Genomic DNA, 25,238 nt, shown 5'->3' with positions numbered 1-25,238 from the left:
TGCTGGAGGCACTCATAAAATACCTCCATTTTACAGAGGTGCAGCTGAGAAAGGCTCAGGTTAGGCAACACCTAAGAGGGTTCAAAACTTCACCTTTTTCTCAGGAAGACCTGAAACCTTTATTTCTTGTTTTTTAGGCTGGAGTCATGAGCCTTTGCAGGTAAGACTCTATGATTTATCTACCGAGATGGAGGCAGCAGTGAGGCACTCCCCGGGGAGAGGAAACCCGACTGAGGAATGGTTTTGTGTATTTTATCCAAGAAGCGTTAATGCTGTTTACACTAATCAGATTTATTTACTGTGGGGAAAAAAATCTTTGTAAATACAAAGTGTTTATTATTACTAAAGAGTTGTTCTGTTTGGCTCAGTGGCTCCTCACTGGATACGTTTCAATTCCCCTCCTTTGCTGAGCAGCTGCCCTTCCTACCCACTGCCCAGTCTGCAAATCCATATGAGGGTTTTGCAGAAAGCTGTCCCTAAAGGCAAGTTGCCACAAAGGACCCCTTCTGCTTCCCAGGAGGATTGAGGGAGGAAAGACCCCTTCAACTTTGGTGTCAGTCCAATCAGACCGAATTCATTACAAACACTGGGATTCTGCGGTGAGTCAGGTTGGATAAGCTGGGGGCCAGGTGACTTGAGCCTTCCCCCTTTGTGCATGGCATTGCACAAGGAACCTCAGTTGTTTGTCATTTGTCCATGTTTTGGCCTCTTCAGGGCTTCTGCACAGCCTCTCTCCCGGGAATCCCGTGGTGATGAGCACAGCGACAGCCTCAGGTGCGGGTTTGACTTCTCTGCTGCCGTTACCTTTACAAGCACTGACCACTGCTCTGCCCTGGGCTGGAACGGCGGTTTCCCATGTGAGCTGTTAGGCTGCCTGTGACGGCAGGGCTGGCTGCTGGGGGCCTGTCCCGCTGGCCAGGGCGGGCCAGCACCTTTGTGTCTGTGACCCTCCAGAGCAATGGGGTGGCAAGTGGCTCGCTGCAAAACTCATCCCTGGGCTTCACCCCAGAGCCATACAAGCAACCTGGCCAAGGGGGCATGCCGATGGCAGCCTTATTGCTCCTGCATCGGTTTAAAAGAAACCAGAAACCTTTCACCGGGGGTGACCTCCGACAGCGCTGGAAGGCCCCTGGGGAGGGGGGGTGATACCAGCAGGCACTGGGAGGGGGCCGGGCGAGGCAGCTGGGGGGGCACTCAAACAGGCTGTGGGGCAGGGCAGGGCTGGCCGGGGGGCAGCCAGGAAAGCTCCCTGGGGTGGGGGGGTCGCAGAGGGGCTGAGATCGGTGGGACCCCCGGAGCGCGTCCGTTCAACCGCCCCGCTCGGAGACCCGGCTCGGTGGGGGATGGAGGAACAAAAGTCCAGAAGAAGAAAAAAGCGATTGTGGATGAAACCCTGAGCTGGAAGGGAGGATGGAGGACGCCCCTGGCCGCTTTCTGCTCCCGCGGCGGCGGGGCACGGACGGACCGGCGGACGGACAGACGGATGGACGGGTGGGTGGGCGGATGGATGGATGGATGGATGCCCTTCCCGGGGGGCGGCCCCCTCTCCCCTCCCCTCCCCTCCCCTCCCGCCGGGCCGGGCCGGGCCGGGCGGCGGCTCCGCTCCCCCCCCGCCGCCGCTCCCCGCCCCCGCCCCGCCGCCGCATTTAACGGGGTGCGCGGCCGCCGCCGGCCCGTCCCGGTCCCGGTCCCGGCCCGTCGCCTCCCGGCCATGGCGCCCCCGCCGCTGCCGCTGCTGCTGCTGCTGGCGCTGGGCCTCGCCGCCGCCGCCAAGTCCCCGTACCAGCAGGTCCTGCAGCACAGCCGGCTCCGCGGCCGGCAGCACGGGTAAGCGCGGCGCCGGGCGGATCTCGCCCCCACCCCGGGAAAAAAGAAAGAGGGGTAGGGGGGGAACTTTTTTTTTCCTCCGTTTGCACAAATCCCGGTGGGAAAGGGCGGCCCGGGGGCCGTCTCGCCGGTCGCGGTCCACCGCCGCGCTCCGGCCGGCCGGCTCTTCGTGCGGGGGCGGGAGCCGCCGGGGCCGGGGCCGCTGCGGGGCCCCCGGCGGCTCGGCCCGGCCCTGCCCTCGGGAGAGGCTCGGGATGCTTCCTTCCCCGGACAGCGACTTTTTCTTTCTTCCTCGGATAACGACTTTTTCTTTCACACTCGAGGAACTTTTTTTCTTTCTTCTTTGGATAACTTCCTTTCTTTCAGGATGCTTAATATTGCAGATGTCATTTGAGAGCCCTCAATGATTCTTTATCGGTCTATCCCCATTAAGAAAAAAGGGGGAAAAAAATCCCCAGATTTAGAACGGTTAAACATTTTGTGGAAGGTATTCTCGTTTTCATGAATTTATAGAAAAATAAAGTAAATTGGTTCAATGGTAGAGGGGTGTCTCTGTGGACTGGGCTCCATCTCACACTTTGACTGGAACCCTAGTAAGTCTTGAAACTTTTCTTGCCAAAAGTAATCACTTATTTACTCATAAACTTTCCGAGATAAGGAATATCCAAAAAATGCATGTAGACCTCTCTTGCTAGATGGACAATATGTTATGGACTGAGTAGTTTGAGTCTTCGTTGATAGGTAGAAAACTAACCCAATGTTAATAGTTGTTCCCATGTTTTTTTAAATTTATTGGGAAATAGGAAGGGTGAAAGGATGACAGACGTTTCAGCTGGCTTTTGTCTCTCAGGGTGGTGACATTGATTGAACTGTAGCTTCCATTTAAATGGATTGGTGAAGGCAGGGTCATGGAATGCTTTTAAAAAAACCCCAAGACTTAAATATTGCAATTTGATACATTATCTGGCAGGGATCCAGGTCAGTATTTATGAAAAGGGGTATGCTGTTTATGTGTTTCATCAGGTACAGAATCCAACAGAGAAATTCTGAGCTGATGTCTATTTGTAAAATCTCAATAATGAAAGAATTACAGTGATTTACTTACAAATACAGTGAGTCTGTTTTTTCATCTCTACATGATCTGAACCTAAGTAAATATCCATTTCTGCCTATAGCCCTGAGGCAGAAGTTTGCTCAGACTCAGTAAGTTAGTGCAGTCCTGGTGTAAATCAGTGCACTCATCTCTGCAGAAAGAAGCCTGTTGTTACTCCCTGTACAATCAATAGAGGCACAGGCTAAGGTGTGATTGAGGTCCATGCTGGTGCCTGAGATCTTTGGGAGATGCAAGGAATTAGTATGCCAGGGTTTCCAGCTGAAGTGAAGTTACGCTGAGATAAATCCAGCCATAGCACTTTCCTCAGTGGTCCCTTTCTGATGGAGAGAGCAATTTATACCAAGCTAATTTTTAAAAATCAGCTGAATTTTGAACATTGATTAATGATGTGCCAAAGAGATACAGCAACACAAAACCAGGCAACAAGTTTTTGGATGTGAGGCATGTTGTTTTGCTTGCAGGAGGGAGCTCAGGAGGGATGTGCAGCTAGGGCTGCCACCCTTTCTGCTGTGAGCATCCCCCCACACCATCAATGCTCCTATTGAGCTGAGAGCGAGTTGGGTGGCAGAGCTTGGCTCTGCAGCAAAACTTGTACATCTTCATTAACTTTTTTCATTAAGTGAATCAGCTTAAGTCTGGGAGAGAAGCATAAAAGGAGCATTTACATCTGAAGACGAAAATCTAGGAGCGCTCTCCCCAAACTCACCTGGCTTTGTGGGCACTACATGATGTTGGGGATCTTCGTGGGCGCCGTCACGGCAGGTAGCTGGGACCGTACGGTAGGTCCTGCTCTTCTCTGCCTCTTCCCAAAGGGCAACCCCTGCCCCAGCAGCTCCCAGCTGCTGCCTGCCAAGTGGAAGGCTTCAGCTGAAGGGGAACAATAGGCAGTTTTATTCTCAAGTCAGCGCGGCTGGCTGGGAACGGCATGGCAGAGGTGATGAACTCCAACGAGGAGAGGGGAGAGTGTTGACAAATTCATTTTAAGCCAGACTGGGCAAAGGACCAGAACATGCACCGCGGGGAGCCGCTACTACAGCCTGCCTGTGGGAATCATTGATAACACGGCCCTGGGGACGGATTTTTCTGCACTGAGGAAAAACTGGGAAGAAATTTTCCCCGATAAGTCAGGGAGGGAGCAGCAGCCCTGCTGAGCTGCGGTCCCAGGCAGGAGGAGGGAGCAAGGCAGCGCCGGGTTTGATGCTGTCCTGAAGGCACAAGGGTTTTCTTGGCAGGCTGCTCCCGGGGATACGAGGGAAGTGATCAAACAAGTCTTTCAGTAGCCAGGCTTGTCAAGACGAATATTAGAGGGATTGTCCACTGCCGTCAGCCAGACGCTGAAATCGAGGCAAGGTTTGGAATTTCGATGTAATTGGAACCATATTTCGGTGCGGCGGGGCCAGGGTAGCCGAGGTGGGCTGAGTCAGAGAGCACAGACGTCTCTCTAAGCGATGATTTGGCGTGGAAATTACTGAGCCTGGGCCAGTTTGCACCAGCTGAAGGTTTGGCTTTGTGATTTCTAACTTTTTTTCAGTAGATTGTTTCTCCTTGTCCCTTGCCCTATATATATAAAGGGAATTAAATGCTTTCATGCAGAAATAAACTACCATTACTGGGTATGGCAGTAACGAGAGAAATGGTGAGCCTAATTCCCCCAGGTCCCATGGGCCCTCACTTTCCCCTCGGGGCAGGATGAAGGTGCCAGGGCCTCGCAGGGTCAGATCCTGCCTCCGAAGGGCCCTGCAGCAGGCACATCAACAAAGGCTCATTGAAGGCAAGCCAAGCTCCCACTGAGACTGGCGCTGGAGTTAGCCAACATATAGGAGACCCTCACGTTAATTCATGCTAATGATGGGCACGCTGGCCCGTTTTGGAGAGAGTCGAATTTGGGACGCCAGTGAAAAGCAGGCACAGCCACAAGGGAGACTTGGTGGTTGGACTGCAAACTCTGCTTTTGTTAATTTTCGTAGGCAAATGGGCAGTGTCTTGGTCGAACCCAGCATGAAACAGGCTGCTGTCTTTTTTGCTAAACAGATCAACAAGACTTTTACAACAGCACCTCCAGGCCCCATCTGGAGTTTCATTTGTGCAAATGAAAACTCTGCCTTGGACGGTGCAGAGCACTTCTGATGGGCTGAAGTGATGATTTATGTATTTTGCTTAATTATTTGTTTTCCCTCCATCTGCCTGGCAGCCAATACTGCACATACTTTTGGTGCCGCTGCCGCAACTGGGGCATGGTGTTGGTGTTGGGAATCCAGTCTCAGCTGGACTGAGCATCCTCAGCTTGCTTGGGTGTTTGCTACACCTCTGGCTCAAGCCCAGAGGTAGTTGATCGCCTTGCAACCCAGATCCGTAAATTATATCTCATGCACTGACCATGTGTTGCCCACATCCGTGGCCAGGGCTGCTGGCCACAATCCATGGAGATGGTGAGCCAGGCTGAGTGGGGAAATGCTGTGCTGGCCAAACCAGCAGCAAGTGAACTCCCAACTCCTGTTTGACCACATCTTTGCTCACAGTGATACCACTTCTTAGAAAGCTGAAAGGCTGCAGTCAGCTCTCAGTGGGGTTAGTCACACATGTAACACCGACCATCTGCTTTTCTGGTTGAGAAAGAGTTCTTGGTACCTTATGGGCTGATACAGCCACTCTCAATCTGTGCCTACATACCTGGTGTGTTGAAACTGGAGTGGGCAGTGCCACTGCTCATTTTGCCCATCAGCAGCTCAGCATCCGTGTCGAGAATCGGCTGAGTTTATCATACAGCAAAAGTACCCAGTCTGGTTTTGGTGCAAGTTGGTCCATGGGCTGATAATTATATGTCCTTCTTTATGTCCTAAACAATAAAATAATGGTTTTGTTTGGAAGGATTTGAATTATTGCATAACTTTTTCAGGTTTTAGCTGGGATCCCAAATTGTAAGTAGCTGTTCACCATGGAAATACTGACCAAAGTATTATTTTTAACTTCATTTCTTTATATTTTGGGGAGAGGTGGAACATGGGAAAAAGTCAAGATTTTTGCACTCGGTGAAGAAAAAGATGCCCTGGCAGAGTGAAGATAGATCTCTCTCACTGCTTCCTCCACTTCATGATAGTCATTATACACTCAGATCGAGCAAGTTGACTTGCACCTCTCAAAGTTTCCTGCCCTGCAGCCCCAGCAGGGCTTTTCGGGTGCTGTCAGGTGGGGTCTGGCTCCACGTTGGGGGGCAGCACCGAGAGGAGGGAGGCTTACAGGACCCTCTTCTGCTTTGTCGTTACCTGTAGCCCCAACGTGTGCGCGGTGCAGAAGCTGATCGGCACGAACAGGAAATACTTCACCAACTGCAAGCAGTGGTACCAAAGGAAGATCTGCGGGAAGTCAACGTAAGTACCCGAGTGCCGGCCAGGGTCTCCCCGAAGACCCTGTTGTGGAGGTGGGTGCTGGGTGGGAGAAGCAGACGGTGTGACAGACGTGGGATGTCAGAGTCCCCAGTGTGGGCTTAATGCATATATGTGCTAAGAATTGTTTCAGCCTTTTACTCCCAAAGAAATACTTGTGCCTTGTTTTTTCTCAAATGGCAAGCATGATCCTAAAACACTCAGATGTTAAGAATGGAAAGTACCATGTAAATACAAATCCTGATGGTTTATTCTAATTGCATTTCTCTATATACTTATATGGCTCTCAATGCTGTAATGAAGTGTGTACCAGATGTTTTCTAGTACTTAGCTGTGTCTCTCTCCATGCTAGGCTCAATGCTGCCTAGCTGAAAAAAAAAAAAAAAAAAAAAAAAAAAGGCAACCCAGAGCTGATGGATATTGGAGAGAATGTAAAATTCATCTACACATGTTTGCTTTGGAAGGGAAAACAGAAATAAGGGGAAAGAGGTGTCAGTTTTAGCCAACACTCTCTGATGACTCCACCAGGAAAGTTATTTAGACTTCCAGGCCAATTCCACGTTTAAAATTGCAAACAATAATATTCAAGTAGCTGTTGCATAAAGTGTCTGTGTAAGCAGCCTCGAGGCATACTTTTGAAAGATGTAGTCAGCAGATAATTAAGGATACGCGTGTTTGACTATCTGCCAGGCAGATCAGGAGCGGGGAATCTTTTTCCTTGGTGTAGGCCAAAGTGGGCTTTCAGACACGTTTGCTGGCCCACACTTTAGCACGCACCACGTTACCCAATATCAGTGCAAAGGTGCTGGCTGTGGGAGCAAAGCTGTGGGCCAGGTCTGGTCCTGGATCTGCAAGGTCAAGAAGAACAAACAGCAGAAAATCATCTCATGTGTTTCTGATATGGTCCAATGTAAATTGTGATTAGATCTATAGGAACATGCTGTTCTTTACTGCATATTAAATAAACTCTGTTTCTGTAGTAAACAGCAGACTTTGAGATCTTTAACTGTGGTAAGCTATACTGCTTTTATTTTGATTGCCTTCATTGGTTTAGCTGTGATGGCTGGCCATCAGGATTCATTTCATGTGTCTGGTGTTGGTATCGTGAGGAGGGAGGCAAAACAGGAATCGTCACTGTGCATGGCTTTTGGCTTTTCATGGTGCTACCCAGGAATTCGTCTAAAAGAGGAAAATTCTGTACTTCACGAGGATGTCTTGCAGGATGTACCATACAGTGAGCATGTATAGTGGTTTCCCTTATGTCCAATTGTCTTTACAGGAAAAAAAAAAAAAGGAGAGGCGATATTGTAAAAACAAACAAACACCACCACCCCCAACCCCACCCCCCCACCCCACCCCCCTTAATTCTACAAAATCCCCAAATCTCGGAAGACTTTATTTGGGTGATTGGAGTTCAGGCTCTCATCTTGGCTGAATGGTGGCTTTTTTGATGTAAAATGGACAAGATTATGGCATAGCAATATGGTATCATCATTGCCTCTTCTGATAACAGAGTAGCTTAATAGGTCTCCAAAGAAAACATGACTCAGCTGTGGATGTGGGATAGCTTTGCTCTTATAGTCACTGAAAGGCAAAACAATCCGGCCACGGATTTCTTCAGCTCTGAAGCAAATGAGAAACTAACCTCAAGTAACCCAAGTGTGCAGCTGTATTTGGCAAACTCATCTGCTTATCTCCAGAACGAGGTGGAACAACTGGCATCTGGCAGTGTTTCATGATTTCATTTGAGGAGATGGGGTGATCTCTTCTAACCTCATTTTCTCTGCTTTTACCCAAGTGTCTAATCCAGTGATACATTGCTGAGAGAAAAGCATACACAGCATTAACCTGCCTGTTAACCTATGAGATAATGTTCCCATTATACATGGAATTTGCTCACTATTCTTCACTTTGCATCATCTTGACAATGGGTGTTATTGTCTTCTTCTCTCTTCCAAGTCATTCTTGAGCCTGGGCCCTACTTTGCCCTTTAGCAGTGCTTGTGCAGAACAAAAGACATGTGCCTTGACTCACATTTTCCAGAGGACCCTGGGACAGCTCTGATTACAAATGTTTGCTGGTGATGGCTCCCACTGGATGTGGTGTTCCTGGCATATGGAAGCAATCAGGAGTCATTTGGGCCATGAAGGACATGATGTGTTACGCTGCAGCAGTCAAATTCTTAAACCAGTGTCAGGGCCTGATGCTGTGCTGTGCTCAGTGCATCAGCACCCAAGAGAGTGCGTGGGCACAGTTAATGGTGCTCAGCATGAACCCTCAACGCTGGCCCATTGCGTGGGACCGAGCTGGTCCATGAGAGGTTTTGAGAATACTAGATGCCTTTAAATCCCAGAAAGAGTCAGGATTTGGCATGTTTGTCAGCATAACTGGGTGGATCCAGCCTTTGCTTGGGATCCGTAGTCAGAAGCCCTCTCCTGAAGCTGTGTGCTTGGTCCTCCCATTGGCAGGGGGATCCACTCCATCAGCCCAGGGGTGGTGGTGGAGCTGGATAAGCATGGTCATTTCTCTTCTCCTCCTAAAAAGCTTTTCCCACCTGTGAGAAGAGCAGTCCTGGGATAGGAGACACTTGATCCACCTTGCCTACTTCACATTTGACCTGGCTGTTATCCTCCTTATTTGCTTAAAGGGTCAGTGGTGCCACAAGTTGGATGTGTGTTGCAGGTGCAAATACCTGGCTCTAGGAAGACAATTTTGACTGCTTTGATTTCTTTTCTTTTCCTGCTCTGAGCACTGTTTCAAACAGGTAGTAGAGAGAGAGGTCAGTGAGAGACCAGGTACTGCAGAGAAGCAAAGCTGAGCTCCTTCAGAGCTGGCTCAGAGCAGAGAAGTTCAACTCTGAGTGAAGAAGGCAGAAAAGCTGCTGCAAGCCTGTAGCAGTAAGTCATAACTTCACTCCTTCTTGGATGATCACATCCTGCACAGGGAGACACAGAGTGACTGGAGCAGCAAGGAAAGCCAGCTCAAAAGACGTGGATGTGCCTGGTCTTTAGTCTTGTCTCCAGGTGCATCACCTTTTGGTTGCTGCTCCAGGCTCACAGCTGAGAGTGCTCACAGTCACCCTGGGCTGCAGCAGGCGCAGTGCTGCGTTGCTCCATAGCTCTTACCAGAAACAAATAGGTTATGGCTGTAAGGCAGAAGCTTGGTGGGGAGGCTTTGCAGGCTTGCTTCTTGAGCAGCATCTTTTGGTCCGTGGGGGTGGAGTGCTCTACTGGAGCTGGATGTGCACGATGGAAATTTCAACTCATGCATCAGAAGAGGACTCTTACCTCTTTATCCGCCTTTTTTTTTTTTTCTTTGTTTTTCTTCTCTTTGCTGAAGTATTGGCTCATGGAGTTAGGGAGAAATTAGATAGAGGATTTATGTACATTTTTTATCATTGCATTACTTGCTGATGAAGTGAGATAAGACAGTTGGCAAGAAGTCTGACAGTGCTTTGATTTTAACGAGCACTGAAACAAGATTGTTTTGGTAATTAGGTAATTTTCCACTGTTGGTTATTCCAAGCCAAAGAAATAGTTTATTTAGAGTATATTCGCATAGTTGTGCCTGTGCTTTTTCTATTTTTCTACCTCCCTTATGCACTGGACTCATTCTTCCAGAATTGGGTTGCAATTGAATGCGTCCCCACACACTTTTTTGTCTTGAGAATGAAAAGACAACTTACATAAATTTGGGTTTTTTTATTATTTTTTGAGGAATAACTAGTGGCAGTAAGTTGCCCCTTAATATGTTCCTTTTTTTCCTTTAAATTAACTTTCCTTTTCTTGTCTCATGTACTTTCCTCAGTTCAGGAAAAAAAATTACTCTCTGGCACTTATTTTACAAAAACAAAACATATGGGTTTTATTACAGGAAATTATTACAAATGGATCTTTATTCACTAATATATGCCTAAGCTTATTTTTATTACCTTGAAAAATGCACTTAAAATTTAATTTCAGATCCTAAGAATGCAACAGCAGTGAAACAATGACTAATAAAAGCCAGGGAGCTTGCTTCTGCAGTCAGACACAGATAGACGTTTAAGAAATACAGTGTTTCAAAACCAGAGGCTGAAAAACTACAGATTTGACTTGAAATTATTCAATGAGGAGGTCAGGAAATTGTGGTCAGAGGCGTTGCGGAGTAGATGACAAATGCTCTTTATACAAGGGCATTGCTTATTTAACCCACATTGCTGGCATCTGCCATGTCATGGTGTAGCGATCTGTAGCTGCTGAGCAGACACCAGAAACAGGGATGGACTTGGCAACTCCAAAGGCGTTTGTGCAGAACCCACCACGCGGTGCGGTAGTTGGGAGTGTTCAGTGTTTTCTCCCATGAGCTGTTTGCCCCTGGCCATGTAAGAGAAATACTCCTCTCCGGGCAGCAAACTGTGGCTTCAACCCAGCTGGAGGAGGACATGTCAAAGGAGCAGCCTTCCTCCCATATGGATGTGTAGGGTACTGTAGCATCGAGATGCAGAGTCCTGCAAGTGAGGCAGAGCAGCCTTCAGCCACTGCTGTGCTGGGAGGATGCCCTGTGCCCAAACCTGAGCAGTCCCTTGAATGGTGCCCATGTGCCTTTGGGTGGGCTGGGTGGTCTTGTGCTTCCACCAAGTCCGCCAGCCGTGGGAGGGCAAATGGCTGACGCTGAAGCTGATTTTTACAGTCCTCATCTCTGGCTCCTTGTGGGTGCAAACACTTGGCTGAGCACCTCTGTGTTCACCTGGCCCTTTGCAGAAGTTTTCTGGTACTCAACTCAAAATGCTGGCACGCAAAATGCATACCAGGTGATGCTGGTAGGTCACCTTCAGTGGGCGAGTGAGACCAAGGGCTTTGAACAAGCCCCTGCACGGGTGCAGCTGGGCCCATTACTGGCCTCAGTGCTTCTTGCCATTAGCTTCCCTTGTGGGCTGGTGCTGGAGATGCCCACGAACCCACTGAAAAGCAGGCGGCACAGTCCCTCCATCCCTTCCTGGTGCCCGCCCCTCCCGGCAGGCGCCTGGCTGCTGGGGCAGCCCCGAGTCGGTGAGCTCCCTGTGCTGCAGGCTGTGTGCATCAGCGTCCTGCCCCTTCGTCACAGCTCATTAATCTCTGATCGATCTATAAATAAGCCTTTTAAAGCTTACGTCAGCACTCAGGAATTATTTATGCTGAACTTTGGAATGATTTCTCTTTAATCAGCTCTTCGGCTTTGATTACAGGTCTGAACCAAGGGAACTGTCTAGACTGGATTTAGTTTCTAGGGTGAAAAAAAGAAAAATCGGAGGTAGGGGAGGGAAGTGGCAGGGGGCGAAAGTGTGTGTTTCTAATGAACACGAGACGGGGGGGCTGGGGAAAGTGGAGCAGCAGGGTGTTAAGATCTCCAGTAGTCAAAGGAAGGGATTGCTTTAGGCAAACTCTTTCCCACATGGAATATATAATGTCTAGACAATCAGTCTGGGTTTGCTTTGTAATTCTCTTAGGAAACCATGACACAGAATTTATTTGCTTCTGTCACAGAAAAGCAGGTATTTGTTTCACTTACTGGCTCTTAATTACCCTGAAGAATTCCCTCTTAAACCCCAGGCATTTCCACTGTTTGTTAACAGTGTTAAAATGATGACAAATATCTAAAGCTTGAGGATTTTCCTTTCTCTTTAAGTGAGTGTGCTGAGGCTCAGCGATACAGCATCCTACTTGTCTCGAATCCAACCGGGAGCACAGAGGAAATGCTTGTCTTTGGGAGGAACACCTATTCCCTCGCTGTCTTTAGCCTATCAATCAGATGGCCTTGCTCCTTTCACACCAAGCGTAAGAGCAATAGGTGAAAGAATCCCCTGTGAAAAATAAATGGGCAACTTCTGGACTGATTTTTTTCCTCCCCCCCCTCCGCCCCCCCCCCCCCTTAATATCAAAACGTTCCATTAAATGGCCAGCTTTGAGAATCAGATGACTTTTATTTCCCATTGAGCTGCAGACGATGGACACAGCATTCAGGCAGCTCTTCCTCATTTAGGGTCTGCAAATCTGCAGGACGGCTCTGAGTCCCCAGGATGGGGTCTCTGGCCCCTTTGGTTTTACTGGGGGACAGTGCTCAATCAGAGCAGCAGTTCGCTGCCAGCCAGAAGGAAATGGTGCACTGAGGGTGCTTGCACGGATGTACCCAGTGTTAGCAAAGATGAGTGTGCTGTGGTACTGCCTAGGGGTGCCCGTGGATGCACATGCCACCACTGGTAAAGTTTGTCCTTGCAGGGCTTATCCAAAGCCCTTGTGCCAGCGCATCCAAGACCAGGGATGCTCCTTCCCCTCCAGGTCTGTCTTGTGGATTTTGCCATAGGTAAGAAAATAATTTCTGGTGGTGGACAAGAATGGAGTGAAATGAAGGGGAAACGGTTGGCTGGTTTGGTAAAGCAGCCATACCAGAGTTGCAGCATGTTGCCCAAACAATGATCAGATGTGACAGCAGCAGTCAGCCGGGGAGATCCCAAAATCCTGTGGGAAACATGCCTAAATGAACCAGCATCTGCAGTGTCTTGCACAGATTATCTGTTGGGACCGTGGCATTGGTTTCCATCCACTGTTTGTACAAAGTCTCCTGGAAAGTGTGGTTTTGAAAAGAAATTGTGTCTGCTTTTGTTCTGTGGAGAAATTGGCAACATGCAGCCCTGAAGGAGATAAAAATTGTGGTTTGTCTTTTGTTCAAGTCGATATTTCTAATGAAAAGTCTGCTTAGAAAGAAACATCACCAAATATGGGTGGACACAGAACTATAGCAAATAGAGAAAAGAGCAGTGAGACGCCGTCTGTTAATCTGCCGTATCCATCTCTTCTTCCAGAGTAATCAGTTACGAGTGCTGTCCTGGATATGAAAAAGTTCCTGGAGAAAAAGGCTGCCCAGCTGGTAAAAATATGTTTGATGTTTTTTAGACTTCTTAAAATTATACAGCTGCCTAGTAAAGGGAAATGTTAGAAAATTGCTCAAAGTGGATTTGATTTTTGCAATTTGTGCACAATATTGCCATGAACAAGTAAAAAATGGACTCAACAGAGCACCAGCTGAGTGCCAGATCAGCTCCAAAGCATGCAAAATGTTCTAGACAACTTAAAACCTTGGATGTAATTAAACTTAATCAAGCATGGGAGGGCCATAGGGAACTACTTATTCCAACAAGTAATATAGCTGTATTGGAAATGCAATACAAAGGAATGATAGAGTAGCAGACAGCTCTGCCAATCTCTGCTCATTTTTATTTTGGCAAGCATGAGTTTAGCAAAATTGCATTTAAGAGAAAATACAGTTCAGCCACTGGTGAGAGTCGGGAGGGAATTAACTGGGTTTATTGAACAAAGACATATTTTGCTTTTGCTTTCTGAATGCTTCCTTCCACAAAAGTTTGATGCTACCCAGTTAATCACGTGGGCTGGTGCAGCCGGGTCAGTGGAGACTGAGACCAGCGGTGAGCTGCCAGCTCTGAGCACCAAAAGCCTGAGTACAAACAAGGATCGGGTGAAAGCAATGAATATCTTTGCTTGCCTCAATTCACATCCATATAAATCCAGTGTAACTCTATTTAAACCTGCAGAGATGCAGTAGATCCTGGATTACGCTGCTGTAATTGAGGTTGGAGCTGTCAAGCTATGAGTATTTATTATCTAATTAATGAACAGATATGAGTTCCCTGACGTGCTTCATTTCCCCAAGCATTCTCACCAGCAGCACTCCTTTAATTCAGCGCAGTGCAGGGAAGGATGAATGATGTGCTGGGAACATAACCTTCTCTTCTTTCAGCGCTGCCGCTTTCAAACATCTATGAAACCCTGGGAGTTGTTGGGTCTGCCACCACGCAGCTCTACTCCGACCGGTCTAACCTAAGGCCAGAAATTGAAGGACCTGGAAGTTTTACAATTTTTGCCCCAAGTAATGAGGCCTGGGCATCCTTGTCTGCTGTAAGATATAATTCCTCTTCTTTCTCCTCTTCCTCTGGCTTTCTCTAGTGGAGATCCAGCTCTGCAGGTGTCTGGATCCAGCCCTATCTAGTAGAACAGACACAGTCCTGATGTGGGAAGGACTATGAATTTCTAAGATGGGAATCACTGTACTGGTCCATTAGCTCCAGAGCTTTGTTTCTGAAAGACCTGACACTAGAGAGATGTGGGTGCTCTCCAGCAGGTGGATGTAAAAATCACCCTGTTCAGTTTTCCCTGCTTCTTACCATTACAGATAGATTGCAATAAGACCTGCGGCAAGAGATTTTCCATCCCTTTTGGTTCTTCTTGTTGACCCTTACTTTACCCCTCTGGTTGCTCTTGATAATTTGCACAAGTAGCCATTCCCAACCAGAGCCTCGGTAAACCTGCAGCCTTTCTCCATCAGTGTTTTCCTATGCTCAGTTACATATAAATTTCCTTTACATTGGTTTTGATTTGCTCACTCTGTGTCTTGTGAAATTTCCACTCCTGAAATTGTCACTGCTGTCCTGCTGGTGCTCCGCTCCTAGTGGAGCATCTCTGTGAACAGGGAAGAGTCCCGATTGTACAACCCCTATCCAGTTACATCCCACAGTTAAATCACTTGTCCATAAATATGTAAGAACAACTATTGGGGCAGGGAGGGGGCACCTTTTCGGCTATCCCCACTACCAAGGCTCTACCCTAAACATGCACCAGCAGAGCCTCTTGCAGGGATGATGCTGTTGGGCAAGGTCTTCTGGTGTATTTGTCCTTGGCCTTGAGTGATGCCTTTTGTTGCCTTACTGCTCATTTTGATGAAGCGATCCCACACTGGAGCTTGCTGCCATCATCCCTTCATCTGCCAAGGAAGGATGGGGGGTGCCAGAGCTGCTAGTGGCTGTTGTAAGGCAAAAGATAAAGAATTACAAAAGTTAGAGCTCTTAATTTACACAGATGGCTTAAGGCTGAATACATCACTTAATATACATGCGCACACACGCACCTTGGAAGCACCCTGGATGCAGCCAGACCTCCTGGCTCTCTCTAACAACTGGCTTAATTGCACTCAGCACTGAAAAATGAATTTTTCTGATTTTCAGGAAACTCTGGATTCCTTAGTCAGTAACGTTAACATTGAGCTGCTCAACGCCCTCCGCTACCACATGGTGAACAAACGGGTCCTCACGGACGATCTGAAACATGGGATCACACTTAACTCAATGTACCAAGACCTGCCTATCCAGATTCACCATTATCCCAATGGGGTAAGACATTTGTATTAAACCTACCCACAGGAGGCTTGTTTTTCTGCTGCCTTGCACCTCCTTGCACTGTCCTTGGACTTCCAGGACTATGTAATGCTTGGGTTGACAACTATTGATTTAGGATACATATTTAGGAGGAGCTTGAAAAGAATATTTGTAAGCAGATAGCTTCATTGATGCTATTGAAGGGAAGTTGCCCACATTGCTGTGTAACCGTATGCTTGCCTAAGTATTGGTTCTTGCATATTTTCTTAGTCTTGATGATTCAGGGTAGACAAAACCACTGATTATTTTCAAAGGTCTTTAAACATGAAAGGTTTCAAACATTCTTGATACAGCATTCTCATTCTTTGTGTGTTTTTTTAAGAAACCACATTTCTGCTCCTGCTGCTTCAATATTATAGTGCTTGCTGCGTTTGAAATAGAAAAACAGCAGAGGCTGCTTTACCTTCTTGTTTTAGTGCACATAACGCCCCGTGGCTCTTTCCCTCTGCAGATTGTGACTGTGAACTGTGCCAGGCTGTTGAAAGCTGACCACCATGCCACTAACGGAGTGGTTCATGTCATTGACAAAGTCATTGCCACCACTACAAACAGCATTCAGCAGATCATTGAGACTGAGGAAAGCCTGGAAACTCTTCGGGTGAGTCCACCCCACGTGCGCTCCAGGAATCCTGGATGTTCAGTCATCCCACTCCCAATGAATTGTCATGAAGAGCTTGCTAGTGCCTAGGTGCTGTGACTCTAAAACTGCTGATAAAATCCTTGTACCAATATAGCTTATTTTGCTTTAGGAAGAGAAGTGTTTGATATCAGCACAAGTAGGGTTTTATGAGAATAATTGTCACCCTGCTATTGCTGTCAGTAAAGAGATGTAAACTGAGTCTGGCTCCTCACTCTTCTATGCGAGTCTCAGCCTTAGGAGATATTAACTGTTCAGATTTGATGAGCACCATTTATTTGCCTTGGTATTTGCCAAGTTAAGGAATAACTTAAAAAGCACAGGGGGTTTGCAGTTAGCCAGCTGTGGGTTCTGATCTGAATTATTCACTGGAACTACTGTGACCCTTTCCAGGCATATTAGGGTATTTGAAGTAGCTCTCAGTCTTGCCAAAAAAAGGGCTCTTGTACTCAAATTTCTGGAGCACATGGGGCCGGGTCAAATTTATAAAGGGTCCGAAGTGCTGAAAGAAGCTATTCAGGATTTTTTGTAAGTCCTCTGAAATTATAAAAGCCTTAATATATGGCCTTTAGTGTGTGCCTGGACAAAGCTGCTGAACTTTGTATTCTGGCTGAATGTGTTTTACCCTTTCTCCTCATGTCTCTGAAGGCTGCTGTGGCTGCTTCTGACCTCAACAGCTTGCTGGAAAGTGAAGGCCAGTACACGCTCTTGGCTCCAACCAACGAAGCCTTTGAGAAGATCCCGCAAGAAACACTGAACAGGATCCTGGGGGACCCAGAAGCCCTGAGGGGTAAGCGCTTGTTTACTGAGCCCATGGAGGGACTGAAGAGTATTTTTCAGTTCTTCTAAATTCCTTCTCAAGGATATCTGAACGGCTTCTTGATACACTCTGACAACAGCTGCAGTAAACACATTTGACAGACTCCAGCTTTTTAAACTGGACAGCCCAGACTTCTTTGGATGTAGGCATGGTAGATGTGTAGACATGGCAAACAGAGTGGTATCCAGATATGGAGGAGGGAGCTGAAGCAGTTCATTTTCCGAGTTCTCCTTTAGCACTCCTGTATGTGATGGTGATTTCTATCAATCCAGCAAGATGCAAAAAAACTAGTACCTAGTCAATGTATCTCCCCCTGACAAATGAGTCAAATAACCACACAAAATCTTTTGAAGTTGACAAAGGTGTATAAAAATTACTCTTTTTAGGCACCTCATTTCACACACTGCTGAATTAAAATCAGCACAATTTAAATTGGACTTGATGATCTTAAAGGTCTTTTCCAACCTAAACGATTGTATGATTCTATGAAAATGACTGTGCATCTTTTGGAGTGGCGCCCCGTACAGTACAGGAGGCCCTTGCCATTGAACAGGATCCCTAAAAGCTGCAATAATTTCATAGTTGATTTTTGCAGCTCACTAAGGCACTTGCTTCTCTTATAGACCTGCTGAACCATCACATCCTGAAGTCAGCCATGTGTGCTGAGGCCATCATCGCTGGCCTGACAATGGAGACTCTGGAAGGAACCACCTTGGATGTGGGCTGCAGTGGGGAAGAGCTGACCCTCAATGGGAAGCCCATCATTGCCAACAAGGATGTCCTGGCAACCAACGGCGTCGTACATTTTGTTAATGAGCTGCTGATCCCAGACTCAGGTACTGGTGCCTCTCTGCATCCTTCTTTCTGTTGCCTTTCTTTTGTCTATTTTGCCAAGGAAATACTGGATTTAGAGGGTGTGGGTATTTTGTAGTGATGGGTGGATTTCCTGTAATGTAAGGTTACTATGTGTTACTTTTCTTTTCAGCTAAGACCCTGTTTGAGTTGGCACAAGAATCTGAAGTTTCCAAGTCTACAGACCTTTTCAGACAAGCTGGTCTGAGTTCTCATCTAACTGGCAGTGAGCGAGTGACCCTCCTTGCCCCAGTGAATGACGTGTTCAAAGGTAAACTGGGGAGTAAATCCCTTTCTTCCATCAGTTTGGGCCACAGATCTGCTTCAAACAGTCTTCAGCCAAGTTTCAGTGCAGAAGCATGCAAGCCCTCTCTCAAATGCCTCAGCTATAGGCAATGGCATCTAGCTTTAAAATTAAAACCTGGTGCACATAATACTCTGTATTTGCACATTTTTAGTGTCTCAATGGTCATTTTAAGTGAATCACTGGTTCTTTCCATACTTTTTGCTGCAGATGGACTCCCCGTTGTTGACAGCAACATGAAAAACTTGCTTCTGAACCACATTGTTAGAGACCAGCTCTCCTCTAAACATCTTTACCATGGACAGAAACTACAGACTCTGGGTGACAAGGAACTGAGAGTTTTTGTGTACCGCAATGTAAGTTCCTGCAGTGCTGTATATGGCTGAATGATGCTTGATGTCTGTAATGTTATGGCTAGCATGTAAAAAGTGTATTTGAGCACTGTGGAAAGTATAAAAATCTCTCTTTCGAAGCATATGTTAATGTCTCTTTTTCTGCAATTTTGTTTGCAGAACCTTTGCATTGAAAATGCCTGCATTGCTGCCCATGACAAGAGAGGAAGGTTTGGGACCCTGTTCAGCATGGACAAAATGTTGACTCCACCGTCTGGCTCAGTGATGGATGTTCTCAAGGCAGACCATCGCTTCAGGTGACCTTTCTGCTCTTCCTAAGTGCTAGTTAGGAGCAGAAGAGCTGCCAAAGCAGTTTCTATTTATTATGGGTTGTAGTCATGACTATATTTATTTTTTTAACATAGGAAAAGCATCCAAAACCATGGTCTCATCCCTAAATTATAGGGAGTGAGACTTCAAATAACCCTTCAATGAATTGTGAGCCAAGAGCCTGTGGTCCCCCTTAATACAGTAAGAAGCTGGCTCCAAAGCCATCTCTGCCCGTCAGAGCTACTGTGGACAGGCCTCTCTGTCTCCTCACTACCATTTGGTCCCCAAGGAGTCAGCATTCCCAAGTTGCTTTGCCATTTCTTAGATGTTCTGGTTGGACCTCACAGGCTTATTTCCTACCTAATGAACTTTTTGGTCAATTGATTTGCTGGACCCCAGCAGGATTTTGCAATTGTAACTTCACAGCTCTCTTTCAAACACAACATGCAATTGCTCAAAGACCAACAAAAGTAGTTTATAGTGAAGCATTTTGTGTGTGTTTGTCTTACAGTACGCTGGTGGCTGCAATCCAGTCTGCAGGTCTAACGGAGAACTTGAACAGGCCAGGTACCTTCACGGTGTTTGCTCCAACAAACGAAGCTTTCCGAGCCATGCCCCAAGGGGAACTGAACAAACTAATGGGTGAGCATTTTTAGAGCATTTAGATGAAGAGCTGCTGTGTGTTATTGACATGATATGGGAAGGAATGGCTAAGTTTCTCTGCCATATTTCATTCTTTGACCCTGTCTGTTGGAAGCATGGGCTTCCTACACAACTGATTTGGATAAGCCCTATCCAGCAGAAAGCTGAGGATGCTGAGTGGCACTGAACTCTCACACAAAGCGTAGGCATGGGTTTATACTTTCCTTGGGCTTGGAGACACGTTTGTAGTGTGTGCTACAAACTTACTATGACTTTAATTTGGCTGTGCTGGCTTGTGTGAGCAAGATAACTCTAAGGTGTTTCTAGAGGAACCGATGAGGTCTCTGCCTGTCTCAGGGATGAAAGAAGTGAGAATGTGGCTGTCAACCACATGGGATCAGGGTGTCTAAAGTAAGTTTTGCAAATAGAAAACATGGTCCACATTCAGCCTCAAGTTACACTGTATGAAATTTAAGTAGTAAAAGGATGGAGCTGTTGCTCCATCTATGTGTACAAGGACAAAGCAGGAAGCCCAGTCTGATCCTGAGAAGACAACAAATATTCCAGTCTAGCACAGATGAAGACCAATATCCTGAAAAGCACAGGCTGTAGGCCGGGTGTGGAAAAAAGCATGGGAATGTTTAATAATGCTCTTCTGGATAAGCAGCACGATCTTTTGCTTTGTTCATGTTAAAAACCGGCTGTGGTTGGAAACAATGTCAGGTATTTGAGTGTAATGTCTTCTCGTCATTAAAGCCCAACCAAACATTGACATCATAATTTGGGAAGCATCTGCCCATGGTAGCTGGTTATCCTTTTAAGTGCAGGGATGAGGAACTGGTAATATCAGACTGCACATCCAGTCAACTGCTTAATATATAAATATTTCAGAACTGTTTTGCAGCTATTGTAAACGGCTGCAGGAATGAAGTATCCCAGATGCGGACATTTCAGATGTTCTTCTTTTTTCACGCAAATATTTAGCTTATGCTCCTGATGAAGAAGTGAATCATGCTCGTGAGAATGTGCAGTGTGAACTGTAGCCACCCTAGAAAAACTGTAATGGAAAAACAACCTCACGGTGTATTCAGATACGAGCATTAAAAGAAAAAGTCCTCCTTGCTGAAGGAGCTGCTTGGGTTTTGTAGATGGAGGCCATCTTTTGCACTAGCTGCTCCCCATCACCTGTCTGTGGGTTTTATCAATGACACTGCATCCTCTAAAGGAGAAGATGGAGGAGGGCTGCTGGCCTGTGCTGTGCATGTCACTGCCTTTTCTGGAAAACAGACGGCAAAGGGGAAGCATCTTATCTTCCTAAGATCTGTTTCAAAGCATAGCTAGATGAATAGACTCAGTGGACTGGGGATCAGGTCAGCAATCTGCAAGCCATTAGTGACATTTCTCCTGCACTTTTCTGCTTCCTACCCAGGAATCCTGCAGTTTCAGCCATGAAGATTATTGCTAAGTGACACTGGCACTGGTGAAAGTATTGACATTTGCAAGTACCCAAGTGCTGTACCTGCTTCCTTATTTCACATAGGTCTTCCCCCCCCCCCGACTTCCTTGGGAAATGAAAGCACTAACAAGGGACTGAAAAACCAAGAGATAGGGATTTCATGTATAGGGCAGGATTGGTACATAGCAAGGTGGGACATTGGGAGAGTGTCCTTCTGGACTTGCTGGGAACCTGACCTGTCCAGGCAGGAATGGCCTCAATGTCCTAACCAGCTCCAACCAAGGTCCTTCTGCCCAGTTTTTTCAATTGTATGTTTTTTCCTTGCACTTTCATGAAATGATGCTATTTTCCATGTAATGTCATTCCAGCACATGAAATATGGGAAGCAAGTGCTGATGCTGTTTTGCAAATGTAAATGTTTTCTTCCCCCAGGTAATGCCAAGGAGCTTGCCAACATCCTCAAGTTCCATGTGGCTGATGAGATCCTGGTGAGCGGTGCAGTCAGTGCCCTTGTGAGGCTGAAGTCCATGCAGGGAGATAAACTGGAAGTCAGCATGGTGAGTCACCTCAGACGTGGTTTTGCGGTCAGCAGGTCTGTGGTCTGTGTTTAGCTGTCCATGTCAAGGACCAAAGTATGTCTGCGTGCATTTGGATAGTGTGGGAACCCCTTCTAAATGTGCGTGCAGTCCCACGAAACAGTGTTTTCTGGGCTGTAGCAGAGGGACTGTTGCCATGTGTTCAGTTCAACAAGCTGGCAGTCTTGAAATGTGGTTTTCTTCATCTTTCTCCCCAGAAGACCAACTGTAAATGATTTCCAGGAGCTGTTATAAATTTAACCCTGAGTCATGGGGGAAAAAGCATAAATAAACTAAACAAATAGCTTGTTCAGCTAACACATCTTCTTTAGTGTAACGAAAATGATCTCTGCATGGGCTCCCTTAATGCAGCAGGATTTATTTAGAATCATAGAACGGTTTGGGTTGGAAGGGACCTTAAAGATCATCTGGTTCCACCCACCCCTGCCATGGGCAGGACACCTTCCACTAGACCGGGTTGCTCAAAGCCCCATCTAACCTGGCCTTGAACACTGCCAGGGATGGAGCATCCACAGCTTCTCTGGGAAACCTGTGCCAGTGCCTCACCACCCTCGTAGTGAAGAATTTCTTCCTTAGATCTAATCTAAGTCTACCCTCTTTCAGTTTAAAGCCATTACCCCTTGTCCTGTCACTACATGCCCTTGTAAAAAGTCCCTCTCCAGCTTTCCTGTAGGCCCCCTTCAGGTACTGGAAGGCTGCTATAAGGTCTCCTCGGAGCCTTCTCTTCTCCAGGCTGAACAACCCCAACTCTCTCAGCCTGTCCTCACAGGAGAGGTGCTCCAGCCCTCTGATCATCTTCACGGCCCTCCTCTGGACTCACTCCAACAGGTCCATGTCCTTCTTATGTTGGGGGCCCCAGAGCTGAATGCAGTAGATGTATAATTTCATTTCACAAATTCTGCGCTACATTAAGAGAATGTAGGATCCTCTATTGAGGGAAAAAATATATTTCAGAAAATAAATAATCATGACCCACTCGATGCAGAAGGAAGAAGATGCAGGACAAAAATGGAAAGACCAGTGTTTCCCCGTGCATTGAGATGGCCAACTTGCATGCTAGACTCTTCCTGTGTTCAGTCCTGATCTGCCCTCTCCTGATGCCATCTCCGCAGCCATCCCTCTTGGCACGAGCAGCCGTGCCTGCTGCCACCAGGGAGCTGGTGGATGTGTTCTCCTGCCGTGGGACAGCATTCCCAGCCAGCGCACCGAGAAAGTCCGTGCTCCAAAGCCTGCCAGCCACTCTAGGACAAAGAGCTCAGGCTATGAGTTGTTTTTATATTCTCCTTAATTGACAAGAGGAATGAAAATGCCTACAGCCAACCAGTAAATGATAAATGCAAAGTGAGGGCTTTTTAATAAAATCGGAAACCACTGATGACAAAAGTTTCTCATTTTCTACTTACTTTATTTTTTCTTTTCCTGAACAGAAAAACAACGTAATACATGTCAACAAGGAGCCTGTTGCTGAAAGCGATATCATGGCCACGAATGGTGTGATTTATGCCGTGAACTCTGTCTTACAGCCTCAGGGTAGGTCCATGTTTAGCAATATCTAGAACCAAACCATTACAGCACAGCTGCTTTGGGAGGGAGAGGTGACACATTGCAATTGCTTCAGTTTATTGAGGGGGATTAGTCTGTTACGGGATTTTCAACACATGCTCCAGAACACTGAAAGGAAGCAGCCTGTGTGCTTTGAAGAGTATTTCAATGCTATCTGTGTCCCACCCTCAGCTTCAAGGCCGCAAGAAAGAGGTGACGAGCCTGCAGATCCCGCGTTAGAAATCTTCAAACAGGCATCTGCGTTATCCAAGGTAAAAGACAAAAAAATCTCTCACTGCAGAACTACTGAAATTACATTTTGGTAATAATGATTGGAAGATGATGTCACATTCAGACTTTGACTTCCAAAGAGAGTGAGTGTATGTCTTTCATGGAATGGCCAATTCTCTCTTCTTGCATGATTTAATTATATAAGAAATAATACATTTTGCAACATGAAGACTACAGTTTGCAGCACACTGTGAATGTAACCTTGGCATGGTATTATGTGTGTCAGCTTCCAATAGTAGTCATTCATCCATAGTTTTTGGAGACTATGGATAAATATATTGACATGCTTCTTATAGCTGTTGGAGGTTTGTTGTATTTATGCAAACCTTATACTTTCTTTCCATGCAGGTTTCTCAGAGGAATCCTCGACTAGGTAAAACAACTTCTCTAGCTTGTTTCTAATTTCCATCGTATGTCTGTGTCCCTTAAAGAGAGGTTTATACTGTTGTCTTGCTCCAAGCAAGATGTAGCATAACTAGGAGGGGAGGGGACAGGGAGGTGCTGTGTGTCTGTCCCACCCAATTTGGTTTTCTCCTTGCAGCACCCGTCTACTCCCGGTTACTAGCGAGGATGAAAAACTAGGGTGGATTCTGAGCCGCATCGTGAGCAACCGCAGTCAGCGCCTCCATCCCATCTGCTCCAGCTGACAGCTAAAGAGAAGGACAGAATTGTTTTTAAAAACCAAATATCACCCTTAAATTTATTTTTGTTTCCAGTGAAATGGATAGGAAAAATGAAAAGCCATATATATATGTATATATTTTAAGACAGTTTTTATTTGGTTTTGACCTTAAAGTTCCCACACTGAGGACAGGTTTTGGTTTGGTGGGGTTTTGTGGCTTTTTTTTTGTTTTTTTGTTTTTTTTTTTTTTACAAAGTAGTCGCTAATTTGCAATTTTGAAGATACCCAGTTTGGGGCTTGATACGTACATACAAGGGCAGATGCTTAATTCCACCCTGGTTCACAAGCTCAGAGAGATGCTTAGAGCTTGCCTTGGTGCTGCCTCACCGGGGGAGACTGACGGGAGCTGAATTAAAGCCTCTTTTCCAGGCTCCCAGTGGTATCTACTGGCACTGCAAACCCCAGGCTCCCGAAGCGGGAAGCCAGGTATGATCTCACTGAACTCCCCCCAAAACAGTGCCAGAATTGGGAAATTTTGGCCAGAATGACTTGGCAGGAATTGTGTATGTTCAGCTTTCTGAGCAAATACATCACCCAGGGCCAGCTGCTTTGGAGGAAGTAAATTTGTTGAATTCATTAACCATTACCCAAGCAAATTTTTCTCCTGCTTTGTTGTTTTTTGGGGTTTGTTTTTTTGTTTAAACAAGCATGTGTTTCCTTCTTCCCCTGTGTTTTAAAAGTCTTCCATGAAATTCAGAATTGAAGGCTTTTAACAAAAGCCTCTCTATTGACATTGAGGAAACTGCATAATTATAAGCTATGGTTTGAACTGTTCTTTTTTTTTTTTTTTATTGGGTTTTGTTTATGCCTATGGGTTTTAACTGTGCTGCGTTTTGTTCACGAGATTGAAATGAGAGTTCTCCCTGGCAGAAGCCTTCCAGTAAATGATTCATTTTTAATAATGGTTGTTTTTTTAATAAAAATTAAAAATAAAATCAAAAATATAAATATGACAAGTGATGATAATCCTTGTTCGGTTTTTTGTTTGTTTTGAATTGCCTGATGGCACAGTTTGACCACCTGAGCACTGGGAAGGAGGGCGGTCAGATTTGTTCGGATCAATATTTACAAGTCTAATAGTTACTAGAGTGGAATGGCAAAGCATTTCTCCTCTCTGATCCTGGCCTGTCATCATTTTTTGGCAGCACTTTCATGAGCAGTCGCTGTCACACACTTCAAGGAGTAC

The 25,238-nt window shown here is 46.3% G+C and overlaps 1 protein-coding gene across 1 annotated transcript; it reads left to right on the top strand.

Moving 5' to 3' along the window:
- Positions 1-1,695: 1,695 nt before the first annotated feature.
- Positions 1,696-24,884, top strand: TGFBI (transforming growth factor beta induced). Its single transcript, XM_082323945.1, has 17 exons — positions 1,696-1,827; positions 6,211-6,309; positions 13,145-13,209; positions 14,098-14,255; positions 15,359-15,523; positions 16,020-16,166; positions 16,854-16,995; positions 17,649-17,861; positions 18,011-18,148; positions 18,392-18,537; positions 18,694-18,830; positions 19,355-19,485; positions 21,374-21,498; positions 22,965-23,067; positions 23,272-23,351; positions 23,719-23,743; positions 23,912-24,884. Exons 1-17 carry the CDS (start codon positions 1,712-1,714, stop codon positions 23,950-23,952), a joined length of 2,031 nt encoding a protein of 676 aa, XP_082180071.1. The 5' UTR covers positions 1,696-1,711; the 3' UTR covers positions 23,953-24,884.
- The last annotated feature ends 354 nt before the right edge of the window (positions 24,885-25,238 follow it).

Source organism: Platalea leucorodia (genome assembly GCF_965183815.1).
Source record: "Platalea leucorodia genome assembly, chromosome: 11".
NCBI lineage: Eukaryota > Metazoa > Chordata > Aves > Pelecaniformes > Threskiornithidae > Platalea > Platalea leucorodia.
Note: the sequence above shows the minus strand (reverse complement) of the source record. Positions and strands in the feature narration are given on the sequence as shown.